At 39.3% G+C, this 17,952-nt stretch overlaps 1 protein-coding gene across 1 annotated transcript in view; it reads left to right on the top strand.

Moving 5' to 3' along the window:
• Positions 1-17,952, top strand: part of EIF3E (eukaryotic translation initiation factor 3 subunit E) — a 65,234-nt gene that overhangs the window by 12,151 nt on the left and 35,131 nt on the right. The window contains exons 4-7 of the mRNA XM_065586023.1: positions 9,641-9,683; positions 10,192-10,296; positions 13,434-13,559; positions 16,512-16,636. Of these exons, the coding sequence (XP_065442095.1) occupies positions 9,641-9,683; positions 10,192-10,296; positions 13,434-13,559; positions 16,512-16,636 (399 nt within the window). The remainder of the gene's footprint in view (positions 1-9,640; positions 9,684-10,191; positions 10,297-13,433; positions 13,560-16,511; positions 16,637-17,952) is intronic.

The raw sequence follows: 17,952 nt of genomic DNA, 5'->3' as shown, positions 1-17,952 counted from the left end.
ACCAAAGTGGTTAAATACAGAAATAAAATAAAAATAAATCATCTTGTAAGAAATGTTTTGTCATAATTTAAATATTGTTTGTGTTTAGATGATGAAACAGGTAGAAAGGCCTTTGAAGTCATCCCTGAAAAGCCCAAGTGATATGTTAATTTTCTGCTGCTCTTTTCCCATAACATCTTCAAAGTATTGAAGTATCATCCTTCCAGGCACATAATTGGCTGTTGTAATCACCTTCAGAGGTGACGAAAATAACTTCTTAAACAGTTAGAAGCATCAGCAACCTGAGGCCTGCCAGTTCAAGAAGTGAGTCTGAGGGCTTGTCTTCACTACAGGAGTAAAAAAAGCTCACACTTTGTCCAGGTGTGGTTCTGCCTCTGCCAAGTGGCACAGGTCAGGCCTGCTGAGCCTCAGTGTCTCCTGCATGACTTGAAGAACTTTGCCTCTCATGGCTCCTGGTAAGTTATGCTACTCCAGCTACGTAGCTTAGGTCGACTTACCCCGGTGTCTTTGCTGCGCTGCGTTGCCGGGAGACGCTCTCCGGTCAACTTCCCTTACTCTTCTCTGAGAGCTGGAGTACTGGGGTCGACCTGAGAGCGCTCTGCTGTTGATTTAGCAGGTCTTCACTAGACCCGCTAAATTGATCCCTGCAGCATCTATTACAGCAGCGTTGATCTCTCTGTAGTGAAGACCAGCCCTGTGAATTGCAGACTATTTTCTCCTTAGTGAAGAATGTTATATTATTTGCAACACCTTAACCAAGTTGTTCAATACCTTTTATTAAGGAGTTTCAGAAAATGCCAATACCTGAATTTCACCCCCGAGAAATATTTTTTTAATGCAGCATATCATTGCAACTCCTTAATATTTGTAGTACTCATGATAAATGGCATGGACAGAATGGCAAGATAACATTTCAGTATTCTGATTAATTTGAGTTGTTGAAATATTTCTGGGCATAAAATGTAATTAATATAATCACCAGTTTCAAAGAAAGCACAGGTATTCCCCTTAACCCATATGAAATGAGCTTATTTCTTAAATATCTTAGATTATCTCCTGCAAATACACCACAGTGAACAATGAAAAGAAAATATATTGATGCAGCTAATTACTAAGGTCTTCCTCCTGCAGTTGAATCCATGTGGGAGTAACCTTGCACCCACATGGAATCCTATTAACCTCAGTGAAGCTCAACATGAACATGTATTCCTGGATGGATCTGCTTCCAGGATCGTGGCAAATATTTATAATAAATAAGGCTGCAAGAAAATTGTGGGCCATGATTTTTGTTGTAGAAACGTCAACTTTCAACACTCACTGCAACTAACAACTCTCGCCACAACTTTTTCACAATATCACTCACTGAAACCTGGTCATGATGGAGGGGTGGCAGAGCCAAATTTCAGTGAGTGGTGTTGTGACTTGGTGAACATGGGGTCAGAGGTGAAAGAGGAGGAGGGTGGGGTTGGGGTTGTGTTCCCTGGAGGGCTCACATTTTGTCCAGGTGTGGTTCTGGTTCTGCCTCTGCCAAGTGGCACAGGTCAGGCCCGCTGAGCCTCAGTGTCTCCTGCAAAAACAACAAGGAGTCTGGTGGCACCTTAAAGACTAACAGATTTATTTGGGCATAAGCTTTCGTGAGTAAAAACCTCACTTCTTTGGATGCATGACTTGAAGAACTTTGCCTCTCATGGCTCCTGGTAAGTGGGGCCAGGTGGGTGTTGTCTTGTGCCTTCCACAGGATGTGAAGCTGGGATGGGGAGCCTCCAGGGATCTCTGCGTTGGGGCCAGCTCGGGGCTAGCTCTGGATGCAGGGGTTTGGCCATGCCCATCACGGTGCATCCCCGCAGCCGCCCCCCCCCCCCCCTCAAAGGGAGTAGAATTTTGCTTTTAGAGTCTGCCTTTGTTCTCACATGATACTGGGGCAGGCTGTATTTTGGGAAATGGCAGACTAAAATGATTAAAATGTATTTATGTATACATAAATTTTACTGATTTGGAGTTTTTTATAACTATAAATTACCATAGGACATACACATCTCCATATTCACAGGTGAGAACTTACAATTACTATAGAGAAAGGTCAAGTTACTGTATTGCTCACCACTCTTGGGTCGGTGCTGCCCAGCTGACTAGGACCCCCATGTAATTTAAGTTTTGAGGGCAGCAGTTCACCTGCTTTCCCAAAAAAAACCCAGCAAAGGGTCTTCTGGGCTCTTATTCTGGGTCTTCTGGGCTCTTGTCATTATTTTTTTCGTTTTGTTGCTGATGGTATAATTCTCTATGCCTGCTGCGCCAGTTATAAAATCAACTCAAAGCAGTTAAAGTAGAAATGTCCTGAGGTTTTCCTCGGACTTAAATTAACTAAATACATCTTCTTGCTTCAGTTTGTAGTTTAACAAATAGTAGGAAATAACTTTGTGCTGATTAGTACCTCAGGCAGTTATAGCTGTTTTGTTTAACTGTCGTCTTGTGCATTCTTTTTTCTTTCCATTTGTCAGCTAAGACATCTGCTGTTCAATTTGAATCTGCTTCATGTGTGACTTCCCACTAAGCCGTAGGGATAAGCTCCCTGGTGTATATCTGTTAGGACTCTCCCAACTTGTGAACTGTTACCACATATTTAGGGAGTTCGTGTCTCCAAAGTTGTATAAGGAATACCCTCCTTTCTTGATAGATCTGCTGACTAGAGGTTATAATGGTAAATGGTACTGTCTCTTTTTCCCTACTTGCACATCTTGATACGCTTGCACTTGATAAGCTGTGAGTTGCTGCACACCACATCTGTGCTGCCTTGAAGGGAATCCTGTTTCTAGTAATTCATTACCTGTAGACCCTCACTGCTTCAGAGCTGTTTTGAGGAATTTCCTGCATACCTCAGATGTTGGAAGGTCACCAGGGCACCTGACCACTTAAATGTTCCTTTATGATGTATTCCCATCATGAAAATCTATGGATACTTTTTGCTATCTTTACAGTTCACACATGCATTCTTGCATGGACGGAAAGATATCTTATGACAATACAAATATTTTAAGGATGCTCTTGTTCAGACAGGTATCTATGATTAAGTATTGGTACAAGAACAATATACTGTTAGAAGATGCTTACAAGAGTATATACAAGTGTGGCCTTGAGAGCCACAGGTTCAGGCAGCCTCCTCCCTGAGATTTTGTGGCAAGGTGCACAATAGGAACAGAACCTTTTAATTTATCTCAAGACACTTAATATCCTTGTTTTTGAGCTAGAAAGAGCAGTTCACGCCACATACAATAGGGCAAACTTTCCTACTAGTAGTAAAATGAGATCTTTAGAACAGCATGCAGATACTTGCTTCTTTGAGCTTTGCGAACTCTTCTGACTTGTAGTTTGATTTAGTCAGTTACACAAAATGCCTTACTGAGATCAGTTAACACTCAATAAGTTGGGGATTCAGAATGAATTATGTTTTTCAAGGTCTGTTGCCTAGACGTTTAAGGTTGGCACAAAGTGAATTGAAAGCAGCCAGATATTTATGCTGGAAAACTTCCCTTGTCTAGGAGGAATCTGTGTGAGAACTCTACCACCTCCTGTGTGAGGGGAGGCAAGGGGATGTGGTGGATCAAAGGTCTGCTATGTCTAATTTCCTGCTGCCTTTAGGCGTAGTTGAGAATCAAACCCTATGTATCCTGGAAAGCCACACAAGGGATACTTGCCAGTGCCTGAAGGCTCGTTTTACCTACCTGAAAACCTCAGTGTACTGTGACATAAGTTGTTGAAGCTCCCAGCATGGATAAATGCATATGTGTTCTACTTGGCTAATGGTCTTACAAACTGTATGCTAAAATGTAATATTGTCATCCTTCCTCTTGTGGAATTCAGTACAGTGTACTGAATTGGTGCATATATCAGATTTTATTATTTTTTACATCGGTATTTCCTTAATATGATGTAAAAAATATACTGTTGTGTTTCACACATCGTTGTGAAGGGTCTGCTCTTGTAGTTTAGGCTTCAAAATTGTCAGGTGCAACTAAGGGGAGTTTTCTTGTTCCATACAGGGATACAGCCCACCCACTAGATACGTGTTTTTCTTATAGTATATGGCACTGTTGACATTCACTGCTGTACTTTGAACTGGTGGAACTTCTCATGTAAAGAAGAATCATGATGTTATGAGTATTCAAGATGGGGAGAGTGTTGAGCTTTCATAAATCTGAAAGTTTGGCCAAACAAGGGAGATACCTTTGAGGGAACTCAGGGGATGCCCTTGTTACCCTGTGGATGCTGAAGTGATCAGGGCTATTTAATTACTCCAAGTCTCAATTTTGAAGTACACTGGACCCTCGCTAGAATGTGGGATTTGGGATCCGTGCACGGTACTGCGTCAACGCGGGGATTGCATTAAAATGAATTGCAATTAAATTAATTAAATTTGGGATCCATGGCCGCGACCGTGTTATATGTGAATTAGTGCTATATATAGACGAACATGCTAGCAAGGGTCCGGTGGATATATTAGCATGGGTATATGGGATTGGAATAGCCTTCCAGGACCTTGAGTGCCTCATGCTTCCCAGGTTAGCATAGGAGATGCATAACAAAGCTTTTTCCCATAAGGGAGTAACTTGTAGACTGAATCTATGACAGCTTTATTCTTCCCAGATAAATATCTGCATATAGTAGATGGCAAACTATATTTACTTAGTGACTTCGACGAGGCAATGAATTTTTAATATGTAAAACTGCTTAGTTCAGTATCTGAGACTACACAGTGAGACTGATTTAGGACTTAATTTTTATTTAAAAAAAATCATCCCCATTTTTGAATGAAAACTCATAAGTGAAATCGTGAATCTTTTTCCTCTGTATTGAGGTTTTTAACACTCTTTATCAACTGAAACTTTTTAATTATTCTCCGTTCCTTCCATGTCTCAGTCTTCACAGTGGGGTGTTTCTCATCTCCGTGAGATCTGTAGGCAGACCAGATCTTTGCTTTGAGCCTGGGGTTAGGACCACATTTCAGGAGGAACTCTCCAAAATTTTCTTCTCCAAGTAGCGCACATGGCAGTTTCCAGATCTTTGTAGCAGAGCTTCCACAGGTTTTTTTTAACAAAATGTCTGTTTCTTCATCAGTTTTGATGTTTTTCTCCTCAAAAACTGCTAAACTTCAAAAAATATTCTTCTGGCTTTCTGAGGAGGATTTGAAGAACACCTCTCCTAGACAGACAGTAGGCCGCACAAACTCAGCCCTCAGCTACCATGTGGGTGAGGTCTATGCTTAGATGGTTGAGCAGGCCACCCGAAAGCTCCTTTCCCTGAGACCAGGCAGGAATCAGTGGCATTGAACCAGGGTATATTTTTAAACCCCTCCCTGCTTCTCACCTACATATTGATTCCCTGTTCCCATAGCTTGCAGAGCAATCAGGAAAGTTTCACTGGAGCTTTCCTTAATCACTGAAGCTCACAGAAGGAAGAAATTCTTGCTCCAAGCCAGCATGTAGACAAGATCTGTGCTGAGGCAGTTGAGAATTCCCCAGAGTGCACCCTCTCTCCCACAAGCTGTTTATACTTGAGGGCTCAGCTCCATAAGAGGTACCAGTTGCTGTGACCTCTGATACAAATGACTCAGTTGTCTCCAGTGGCTCTAGCTTGCTCAGTCTGTGCCGTCACTCCCCTTCCCTGAAAGATGGACTTACCTCCTTTCCCCTTCCAGGCTCCAGGGGTCCTACAGGAGGCCATCAAGTGGCTGTTTTCCTTAGGGAGGCATGCAGGACACATGCCTGCAGACTGTTGTTTCAGACTCCCAGGTAAAGCACTCTCCCCCCCCACAAGATTGCCTTACCTTTTGTCTCAGGGGTTTGGCCCAGGGACTGTTGAATATGTTGCTCGCAATCAGTTAAACGAAGGAGAAATCTCTAAAACTGGGGTTTTGAGCATGGTACCTCAGACTGGGCTAATCTTCCCAGAATTAAGCACAAATGAGTGTCTAACTTTACAGGTGCATATGTTTTTTTTAGAGAATGAAAGACTTTTTTTTTTTTTTTTTTTTTTTTTTTTTTTTTTAAAGCTTGCAAATGGAAGGAGAGCTTTAATTTTTCCTCATCTGGTTTGAGGGTGTGAGTAAGGTGAAGTGAAAATTCCTTGGACTAAAAGGTCTTCATTACTACTCTCTGCCTGCTGCAGCATCCTTGGTAAAGGGCATAATCATACCAGCTGACAAGAGTATTCCTGCCAAACCCACAGACTGGAGAAATAAGATTATCACTCAGGGCTAAACTTTAATACATGCACATGAGCCTTGAGAATATTCTCTTGTCTGTATTCTCTTATCGTGGAGATCTTTGTTCAACTGGGAGGCCATTGTTGAGCATATACCTAAATAAATAAATTACATAAAATCTACCTTTAATGAGATTTCATTAGCAACTTTCCAGGACTGATGCATCACCTAAGATGTGCTGACATTCAAACTTCCAAAGGCTTGTTCTGGGGACACCTGTTGTGCCATGGTAAGAAACCAGAATTGCAGAATATCACCTGATATCCTTCCAAATATTTTGTTGATGAGCTCTTTGGGGAGTGTAGAGAGACAGCAGTCACTGAGCACTGATGTTTTAGACATGGGATTAAGTCCCTCCCTCCTTCCAGTGAGAGTGTCTTAAAACAACCTTATCTCTTTGTTCCCTTTGAAGCCATTTTTCTTCCAGGTTCCAGTATAAAGATTGCACATTAGGAGGAAGCTATTGCTCATTTTTCTCAGAGTTGGAATATCAAGGCTGGGTTCTCTGGAAAACCATCTAACCCCTAAAGTTTCTCTTGAATTTCCAAAGTTGGGGTTGCTCTCCCCTCCCCATGGGAGTAAACTACCCAAGCAAATGGGTGCTTGACACAATCAGGGAAGGATATTCAACAGAACTCACACATTGTCCCAGGAACAAGATTATCCTTTTCCTAAAAATAAATTAAAATAAACCATGCGCAAGAAGAACCTTTGTATCAGAAGAGAAAGATTCAGTAGTCCATCTCCTACACACTGGAGAACTAGAACCAATTTCATGTGGAGAGAGAGATTTTGAAAAGGGCACATTATTATTTGTGGTACAAAGAGAAATAATGGTATACAGCCCATTTTATATCTCGGGTCTCTCAACAAGGAGATTGATGATATTCCAGGGGAAATACTCTAATGCTATCATTACAGCATTGTTCCCCGAACTTCAGAATATGAAAATAAACCTCTTAGAGATCTATTAAGGATATAATTGGGTTGAGTCACATGAATGTCAGCTTCTGCTACAATAAGAAACATTTTCAGTAGAGTACATCCCTTTTGGACTTGTAAATTCTGCATGGGTATTAACGAATGCCATGTGATCCCTCCCTTCATGTGAAAGGGATACTACCCTTGTCTGGCCAATCTTCTCATTATGTTACATAGGGCCCACCACCATTGATACCAATCTTTAGAAACATGGCAGTGTTTGGGAGAAAGGTGTAATGGAACAGGGTGCCCCAATAGCCCTTATGCTCCTTTCAGTTCTACTTGGTAAATTGAATTCTCCCTCCCAGTGGATTATTTATGACTTTATACAGTGCACTGTAAAGACTGTCTGATGTGGAGGGAACTGAAGGAAAATCCTGTTTTGTCTGTGAATTTTCATTCTAGGATCTTCCGTGTCACAGTCCAACTCTCCCGCAGAGGACTGCATTATATCCAGTATTTTTTTTAGCTGTTTGCTCGCGTTTGAAAAGCGGAGGGTGTTCCTCTGAGAAATCCCTACATTTCATGTCAGTGTGTTGCTGCAAATCGTTTCAGTTGAATTTCAATATTAAATTTTTATATAGTACATTTCCAAAGCTGAAAAATATTATTGTTCGGAAGAGTTCATCCTGACGGACTGTCCTAAAATCAGGCTTGGAACAAAAATCTGCCTGTTTCCAGTTGCTGTGGGAATAGGGATCCATTGTCAAGACTGTCTGATGTGGAAGACCCTAGAATGAAAATTCACGGCTAAGTCAATTATCCTTATCCCCATTGCTCTTGTAAATGAAGTATCAATAACTGTACAGTTTTGATCAATTCCGTATCTTTATTTTTTTCAGCTTTTAAGATGTTAATATATATTTGACCTTTTGAGTAAGTCTTTGTATATAGTTTGAGTTAATTTTTTTAATCTATTTCTCGCCAAACTGTATTTGCTCTGAACAAGTCATTGCTAATTTCTGGTACAACACCAAAGATAGTAAAAAGTCCTTGGCTTGTTTATAGTTTCCTGGAGATCTTTGAAAAGTACTGGTGGTCTCAAATTTGTAAATTGGTAGACATCCTGAGTGAAGATTAATTTGTCTATAAAGTGCTTTAAGATCCTTTTGTAATTTCATAAATGCAGTATAATATCGTTATTGATTATTGATTTGCATGCAAAACTCCCCCACACCCAAGTTCTTAGTATGCAGTGGATTGTTTCTTATTAACGGCATGATTGTTTTTTCAGCTAACAGTGGCACTAGGGCAGTGCACATTAGTGCTCCTTAAAAAATGCAAGTCCATTTTTCTCACCTTGTAATAACTTGCTGAGAAGCTAAGTTGTTTCTCTGCATCACTCTTTACTGCAGAGGGTATTGCAGGAAGGTGACTACATTGAACCTGCTCTTTTCTGGTAATAAAAACGAAGTGCTATCAAAGATTGAGGTGTCAGAAGTAGAAGTGCTGGAACAAATTGATAATTTAACAAGTTACCAGACCCAGAAGGTATATATTAGAGTTCTGAAAACTCTGAAGTATGACAGATGTGACCAGCTAGCAAAAATATACAATCCCATTAAGAACAGCTACCGTATTGGAGGGTACCAAATGTTGTACCTATATATAAAAAAACATAGTTCTCGGGGTGATCTGGGGATGACCAGTAAGCCTTACATCTCTTCTTGGTAAATTGGTGGAAACGAGGGGGTTCCGAGAAAGGTGATATGAGAGATAGACGAGGGGCATGGAAAATCTCTCCTTTGTAGAACAGTTGAAAAGATTAGGGTGGTTTACCTAAGAAATCAGATTAATAAGAGGGGACATGATAAAAGCTTATAAAATCATGAATGGTAGAGAATGAAGCTTGGGTGCTTCTGTTCTCTCTGTTGCATAACAAGGGGACACTCGGTGAAATGGAAAGGTGGCAAATTCAAAACTGACCAAAGGGAAATATTTTTTCACCAGCTGCATGATTGGATAGAACTCAGTTGACATAGGATGTAATTTGAGTCCAAAGGTGAATGGCTCCACTCTAGTCCGTGGTAGTTTTGCAACTGAGTTCAGTGGTTCTGGGACTTCATCCCAAGAACTTATCAATATTTAGAGGGATTGGATATTTATATGAAGAACAAGAATATCCAGAGTTGTTATAGTGAATGCTAAATTCTTTAGTTCATTTGACAGCACATCATGGCTATTCGGATTCACAATTTATTCTGTATTCTCAGTCCCCTTGGTTTGTGTGGGCCTTTCATGCAGGAACAGATTTTTTTTTAAAAAGTCATAGGGATACTCAGGGAAAGTTTAAAAAAAGAGACTTGTGTGTTCCTTTTAATAGCTTTATTTAGTATTACACATTAACTTGTGATGGTCAGTTTAAAACTGATGTTTTACAGATCTTTATTTTTGTTACAGAGATGGTCGAATGCTCTTTGATTATCTAGCTGACAAGCATGGTGTAAGTTTTTTTTATTTTATTTTTACATTTTAAAATATGTAAAAGTAACAGGCTAAATTATATTCAATCCAACAGTCTTGGAATACCAAGAACATGGCACCTGGCCTATCTGTGTAGTTTAAATGTAGCTGATGTGCACTTGCATGAAAATGTTTAAAAGCTTAAATTGAACTAAATATGTTACAAACTTATAAAAGCAAGGAAATCTGGATATTAACTGCATCTTTAAAACTTGTGGTTATGCTTAAATATTGTACTTTCTTCTGACATTAGTGTTACTGTATTCAGCGGAATTAATAAAGGATGAAGTAATTGTTTCAGTTTCTGTGTTTTAGTTTGTCTGGTCACTGCTATCATTGCACTTATCATCCAAAGACCCTGAAGTTCTTTACAGGCTACTTACATATCTGTAATTAAATGTGACTCTACCGACTATTGAGTCATTTCACAACCCATTGCTATACCATCTCTTTCATAATGAAGACAAACATTTTGTATTCTTTCTCAGTTTAGACAGGAGTACCTAGACACACTCTACAGGTATGCAAAGTTCCAGTATGAATGTGGCAACTATTCAGGAGCTGCAGAATATCTCTACTTTTTTAGGGTTTTGGTAAGTAGTTGTTTTTTTCTTAAGTATTTAGGCCACTTTGTTTTCTGTAAAAATTCTTAAATATCCTGATTTATAAACTTCCTGAGACAATTATTCAATACAAGAGGAATACTGAAAAGATACACAAGCTCAGAATTAATGATTCTAATTAGTTATTTGCTAACAGTTTCATATTCTGTTTGTGATTATAGGGGAAAACTCTGGTCTGTGTACAGTAATCTATTTAGATTGCAGGATCCTTTTGTCAGGGAACATGTTTTCATTTGTATCTTGCACAATACCAAGAGTACGGCCAGTCATTCACAAATAATATGATATTGCATAGTAACTGTTGGAAAAAACTTTTCAATCACTAAACTTGTGAAAATTTAATTTTTCTTTAAGACAGAGTCAAGCTTATTTGCATTACAATTGTCTTTTCATGGATGCTCTCCAATAACAAAATCCAGGATTTTGTCTATTCGGGTTGACATGAATGCGCCTGCCATTTTGTTAGTTTCGTCGGTTCTGTTCTTGAGATCAAATAGAGCATTCTGTTTACAAGAATTCTGCTCTGCTAGAAGTAAATGTAAAACACCTGCCTAATTTCAAGAATGAAAAAGTGAAACAGAAACATTTCTCAGTATGGCATATGCATGAATAGACCGAAACCTAGTTTGTATGTTTGTTTAGTCTTATCATACCTCACTATGATCTTTAGAATTGCAATGTTAAAAATGAACAATTTTAGCAAAATTTTCAAGTGCTAATTTTTGTTCTAATTTAAATTTTAAAAATTGTAAAAGTTGTAACTAACTGAATTAGGTACTTCCTGTTTCTTCCTATAAATCTAAACTGGAAGAATATTATAAACTGTAACCGCTAAGAATAAGCATTTGCAATCTAATTCCTGTGCACAAAAAGTGGTGGTGAAAAGTTTACAGGTAAATTGAAGGTAATCAGTGGTAATGCTGAACTTACAGCTTCCTATCAAGAATTCCATCTGTCTTCCCTTGAATATTATGGAGGATTTAGAAGAGTAAAAGTTGTGCTTTAGAAATGTTAACAGCTTAAACAAGGATTGTAGAACCAGAGCCATGGTTTCATTACAACTACATGAAAAGAGTTGGTTATTCATATCATTTGTTAATGCTGGGAGTGAATTTTGAGAATGAAGATTTAGTGTCTTGTTAGAATCCCAGCACAGTAAATTTATTGTTGCTGATCAGTGAGTGACTGTGCTGTTTTTCTAGCAAATGGAAATTTAAGGTAACTGCTGGAAAATCCAGATATTGAAACTATTCTAGCATATCCATCACTGAAAGCAGTTCTCTATGAAGAGCCAACTGTAATGACATGGAGTTGAGCCAAATAGTGCACATGAACCTTAGCAGCAAAAAATTCCTGCCAAAGTGCAGCAAAAAGCTTTTCACATTGGCACTTGGAACATGTGTAATTCTAATAACATTATGTCCCTTTCTAGAATGTATGAATGGTATTTGCAAAGTAATTCCTAGTAATTGTGTATATTTTCTGTATTTTGTTTCTTGCCGTTAATCTATATTTCTTTTTACTATATTCTATATTTTATTTAATCTTTTGGATTAAATTCAGTGGTTCTGCTTATTCTGTTAATTGGCTACAATTAGACATTAAGTGGGTTCCAAAGCAAATAACTAATAGATTTTCACAACAATAATACAATGTTCGTTTACCAAAATAAGGCTGAAAGAGTGGGGAGAACTTATTTCAGTATTGGGATAGCTTTTGACAAGAGGAATCTTATGTGAACCATTACTCATTAAACCTTTGTATACAATAACCTATTCAATGAGGTGTACATTTTATATATTTGTGAAGAACTATTTTTTGTGTTTTTGTTTGATAGAGATGCTATGGGCATCATGAGCAGTTGTCCTAAATCTTCTCTGTGTTTCAGAATTTGAGCATGTTTTAAAAAAAAAAAAAAAAAAAAAAAAAAAGCTATATTGGTTCTTAAAAATTACTCTTAAAAGCAGTTTTAGTAAAAATAATGCATGCTTCTGGTATGTTAGTACCTTGAGCGGATACTTACGTTACTCTTTTTGGTGGGAGAAGATTCATTTAAAGTAATGGTTAGTGAAACATAAGCTATGAAAGAACCATTGTAACTATGATCTGAGATTAGAATTTGACACTCTGAATGACCTAGTGTAGTTCAGTGTTGTATAAACCAAACCTGATTGACCCCAGAACTACCCTTACTTGAAACAGACTTGGTGATCTGCTCTGTGAAAAATAGCTTTTAGGGGGGTTGGATATGTTCAAGGACATACTGCCTAATTTAGTAGGACATGTTTCTTTTGCCACATACTTTTATCTGAAAGGATTTTCTACCTCTTTGAGGTGGTCTTTGCATATTCTCACTTGTGGGATGTAATTCTCTAGGGACCATTGAGTTTTGGGAACCTCTTCTAAAAGCATTGCTTGTTAAGACTGCACGAGCAGCTCTGTATGGCACCAAACATTTGGAGCTAAAGTTATTAAAGTGCCAAGTGGTCGTCAACCATTTCAATTCTTTTTCTGTTTTGCTGTCAGTTTGGGTACCATCACTGTGTGCCTGGAATCTTGATTTTTTTGTTTTTGTTTTTTGTGGTGGTGGTTTTTTTTTTTTTTTTATCCAAACTTTTCTGTTTTATAAGGAGCAGATTTAATATAGTTTAATAGTTTTGCTAGTCCTGAAATGGTTTTAGCTCAGTGGTCCCCAAACTTTTTACCTTGCGCCCCTCCCTCCCCTGAAGTCAGGGCCGGGAATGGGGCCGTGACTCCAGGAGGGTGGGAAGTGGACAAGGGTAAGGGAGGCTCGGGCTGGGAGTGGAGCTGTGGCCGGGGCCCTGGGTGCAGGGCCAGGAGTGGAGCTCGGTGGTGCTAGCTCTCCACCCCCCCATGGGGACTGGCCCAGCCCCCATCTGCACCCACATGAATGTTTCTCCGTGCCCCCTTAGGGGGTGCGCGCTGTTTTTTTATTCACCAATTTTTTTATTTAGAAAAACTTAGGCCAAGTGAGTGTATGGAATTTTATATTTTAAAAATAGTACCAGCAGGTATCTAATACATTTAACCAAGTAAAAGTGTTAAATTATTGTGCTTATTGTAACTGTGTTTACTAATTTGAACAGGTTCCATCAACAGATAGAAATGCTTTGAGCTCACTCTGGGGAAAACTGGCATCTGAAATTTTAATGCAGAACTGGGATGCAGCCATGGAAGATCTTACAAGATTGAAAGAGACTGTAGATAATAATGTGAGTGAAAGTTTGAGTACATTCATATATTTAAGCTAAAGGATGGCCAGACTAAGAAAAACATGAAAAAATCTTGCCAGTTTAAAAACACTATCTTTTTTTGGAGCTATCTCACACTTTGCTCTGAGGAGAAGCTATGGTTTACATTGCTCTTTTGCAGTCTCTTCTTGCCAAGAAGTGTTTGCAAAAAAGCCACGTCCAATCCTCATCTGTTGGAGGGAAGACCACAAGTGTGGCTTTTTTGGGGGAGTAAAAAAAGGGAAAAGAGCAAAAGGGATAAACGAGGGTCCTGGAAGATTCCTTGAAAAGAGAATGGAGAGACTCAGACATACATGGAATTTCAGTACAAAATCTAAGCCACGAAGAGGAAATAAATGAATTTCAGGAGAATGTTTGTAAAGACACTGATTTATTGAAATTAGTGCAATAAAATATTGTATTTGAATTGTCATATAGCTAAAAATCTCTTGCTCCTTGAAATTGTTCATGCTTCCCTTTCATCCGATTTGAAAATGTTTGTGAATTTGAAAGATGCTTCCATTAAACTAAAATTAAAATAAATCCCTATCATACAGGCATGTCTGCAGCCTCCAGAAGGATTAAATTAAGGGTGGGGGTATCATCAGAAGAATGCATGCTGGGGCATCACAGCATGTGGAAGTGTTTTCTGGTTGAGTACTGAATGGTATTTACTATTCCCTGTCCCCATAAGGCATGAAGATTCATTACAATTTTCAAGGCCACATTTTACATAAAAATAACATCTGTCTGAAAACAGTATAAACTAATCTGTGTTCACTAACTAATAAAGATTTGAGAAAATTTCTTTATTTTTGTTTTCAGTATTTGTCATAACTTTGCTTAGTTAGTTTCTTCTGTCTTTTGAAGAAAGGGGATCCTGGCGTTAGCCTGTAAGTAGCTGTTGTAATCTCCCTCAGAGACTGGGCTTTAAGGCAGTCAATCAGTAGTTCTAACGCTAATATTTCAAGAGCTATTTGGAAGTGCTATTTCTGCAAATGATGACAAAAATATAGTGTAGTTTGCCAGATTTCCCAATCTGCAATACTTAATTTTACCTATGTTACCTGTAGTTTGTGGGTATCCATCACTGTTATGTTTGAATCATCACCAGAATAGCTGTTGTATTTGAATTGCTATTAGGAAAATGCTGTCCATCTTGTCGATAGGATTGATTGGGCAACTTCAAGGGGGCTTGGATTTTTCCTTAAGGCAGAGTTGCATCTAGATGTTTCAGCCTGGAAGAATAGCTCTACTATTCTTATAGTATAATTTGACTTCCACTACCACACAGTTAACACTTTGGTAACACATTCCTTTAAGAAATTATTTAACAGTGATGACTAAAATATATGAAAATTGTGACAGAGTACAGGAAACTTGTCTAATTTATTTGTTGGGAGAAATATGGAAAAAATTGTAGTTTCCTCTGTAGTATCTTAGGGCTAGTCTACACTGGCAACGTTGTGCTTTAATGTGGCTTGTGTAGTCGCGGCAGAGCGCTGGGAGAGAGTTCTCTCCATGAGGGGCGTAGCTATACCAGCGCTGGTGCACTGTCTACACTGGTGCTTTACACCGGTGAAACTTGCTGTGCTCAGGGTGTTTTTTCACATGCGAGAAAGTTGTAGTGCTGAAAAGTGCCAGTGTAGACAAGCCCTTAGTAATGGGGAGTGGTCATAAATGGTGTGTGTGCGTGTGTGTAGATGGAGAAATGACACTACACAAAGTTTGCTATGTTTCTACAACTATTCCACCACAACATTCACTCTTGAAGTGAGCAGTATTCACTCATGATTCTGGTCACTACCCTTGTTAGTATGAGGGAAAATCTAGCTGCTGGAATGTTTGTCAGATACCTACTACTTCAATTTCTGACAGTAGCACTGATTGCCAAAAAATGACCTGGGAAGAGTAGGTTGATTTACAGTGTCCTTTGTATGATTCTGAGAGAGAAACTATTTCAGAGCTGTCTATTTTTTTAAGCGATTGACCCTCTAAATGGAAATCTTGAAGGTTTTAATACATTTTTAAATGTGTTTTGCATTGTCTAGGTGAGTGACATCTGATGCCAGGCAGGTTCCTCTTCCTCATCTTCTAACCCCCCTTTTTAAAGTTTCTGAATCTATATGGTTACAGCAGATTGTGCCAGACTTTGGTGGCTAGGGGAAATTTCATAAGGAAGAATTCAGAGTAGCAGCCGTGTTAGTCTGTATCCGCAAAAAGAAGAACAGGAGGACTTGTGGCACCTTAGAGACTAACAAATTTATTAGAGCATAAGCTTTCGTGGACTACAGCCCACTCATATGCATCCGAAGAAGTGGGCTGTAGTCCACGAAAGCTTATGCTCTAATAAATTTGTTAGTCTCTAAGGTGCCACAAGTCCTCCTGTTCTTCTTTTTATAAGGAAGAATATCCATGCTAGTACTGTGATGGCACTTCTTAATAGTAGGATTACTGATCTACTGTGCATGGCATTACCTTGCAGCTTTCATGGTTTGCCAGTCTGCTGGAGGTTGCTGAGTTAACCTGCCAATGAAGTGGTGCTGATGGTGGGAGCTGAAACTAATTATTTTTTGCAGGTGGGGGAGTTGAATCCCTTCCTCTAGCACATCTGTTACTTAAGTGTTACAATCTTTATTTTATTCCTGGGGTGGGGTGATAATGCAATATTATCACCCTCTAAGAGTATTGCAGTGTTAAAAGCAGTATGTAAGGGCGTAGAGGGGAGAAAGGCTAACACAGTGTGGGAAACCACTTGTTCTCCACCGTCACCCCCTATAAGAGAGGGCCATGATCCAAATTCAGAATGATAGAGGGGAGATGGAGGGTTATAGACATTACTATCATGATCCAAGGAGAACTTCCATAGTATAGTCATGTTTTCATTGCATCTTATCTGCACCAATTTAAAATTTTATTTTGTCTTGTTTTCAGTCAGTCAGCTCCCCACTCCAGTCTCTTCAGCAGAGAACATGGCTCATCCACTGGTCTTTGTTCGTGTTCTTCAACCACCCAAAAGGCAGAGACAACATTATTGATCTCTTTCTCTATCAACCACAGTAAGTTCCTTGTAGCGTAGACATTAACCTGTAATGAGGCAGAAAGTGGGTGTAGGACAAAAATATTTAACAATGGTAAGGGAAAAGGAGAAAAGGGTAATAGGTAGCACTGTGTGCTGTTGATGAATCTTGGCACATATTCCACATCATTGAGGTGGAGCTGGAAGGCTAATTGTGGATTTGGAGAACGCCTTCATATCACTCCAACAGTTCCTGAAAAGCTCAATGGTCAGTTTGGAGGGGGGAGTTAGTCTCCGTAGCACAGATGCCACTCTGCACCTCTTCTGAGATTTGCTGCCCTAGAGCTTCAATTGAGCCAGGAGAGCCCATAGCAGGGAAGAATATAGATTGGGGGGGGGGGGGGAATTGCTGTGGCAGGCCAGCTGATCCTCATACACATTATTTCTTCAGCTAGGCACAGGGAAGGCAGAATCTATACCCCCCCTCAACTCACTGGGTTGGATAACTCTCCTCTGCACAGTAAAAAGCATCACAAATCAAGTAGTCACACTAAGTCCCTCTGCAGCTCTGTACAGGTTAAAAAAGAATTGGTGAAAAAAACGTATAGCCCTTAGACCTATGTCTACACTGCAGTAAAAGACCCACAGCTGGCTTGGTTTAGCTGTCTCAGGCTCTCAGGTCTTGGGCTGCAGGACTATAAAATTGCAGTGTAGATGTTTGGGCTGGTACCCTCCCTGCTTGCTTGCAGGGTCTCAGAGCCCGGACTCCAGTCCGAGTCTGGACATGTTCACTGTAATTTTATAGCTGTGCACTCCAAGCCCCATGAGCCCGTGTCAGCTGACCCACCCAACCCATACAATGTAGACATACCCAAGGAAGTCCACATGAAAGCCCTCTTGGTAGATGATCAGTTGTCTAAAACCATCTGGGATCTCTGAGAGAATGTGAGAGTCAACATCACTTTCATGGTCAATAGTATTAAAGGCTCATAAAATATTGGAGAGAATTGGTTTGGTCCCCTAAGTGGCAGTGTGAATCAATGAATGCTGTTTTATTTGCTGTTAGCATTAGTACAGTCTGCCAGATTGTAACCATATTTGGTACAATAAAAACAATTTAAAAAATAATAAAATTAAATCTTGGTTATATAATAAAACTGATACAACTTATACCAGTACAAGTAAAAACTGCTATGATTGCTGGTTTTAGGTGTGGACTTATTTTGATATATTTCTGAAAAAGGGCTCTGGTACACCTCTGGTAATCTTGGATGTCATGAATGTGTAGTAGAGCAAGGTGGGTTTAGCCAGCTTTCAAGGTGTGTATCACTTTACAGATTAAATCCAGTACCTTGA

Source organism: Chrysemys picta, chromosome 2 (assembly GCF_011386835.1).
Source record: "Chrysemys picta bellii isolate R12L10 chromosome 2, ASM1138683v2, whole genome shotgun sequence".
Classification (NCBI taxonomy): Eukaryota; Metazoa; Chordata; order Testudines; family Emydidae; genus Chrysemys; species Chrysemys picta.
Note: the sequence above shows the minus strand (reverse complement) of the source record. Positions and strands in the feature narration are given on the sequence as shown.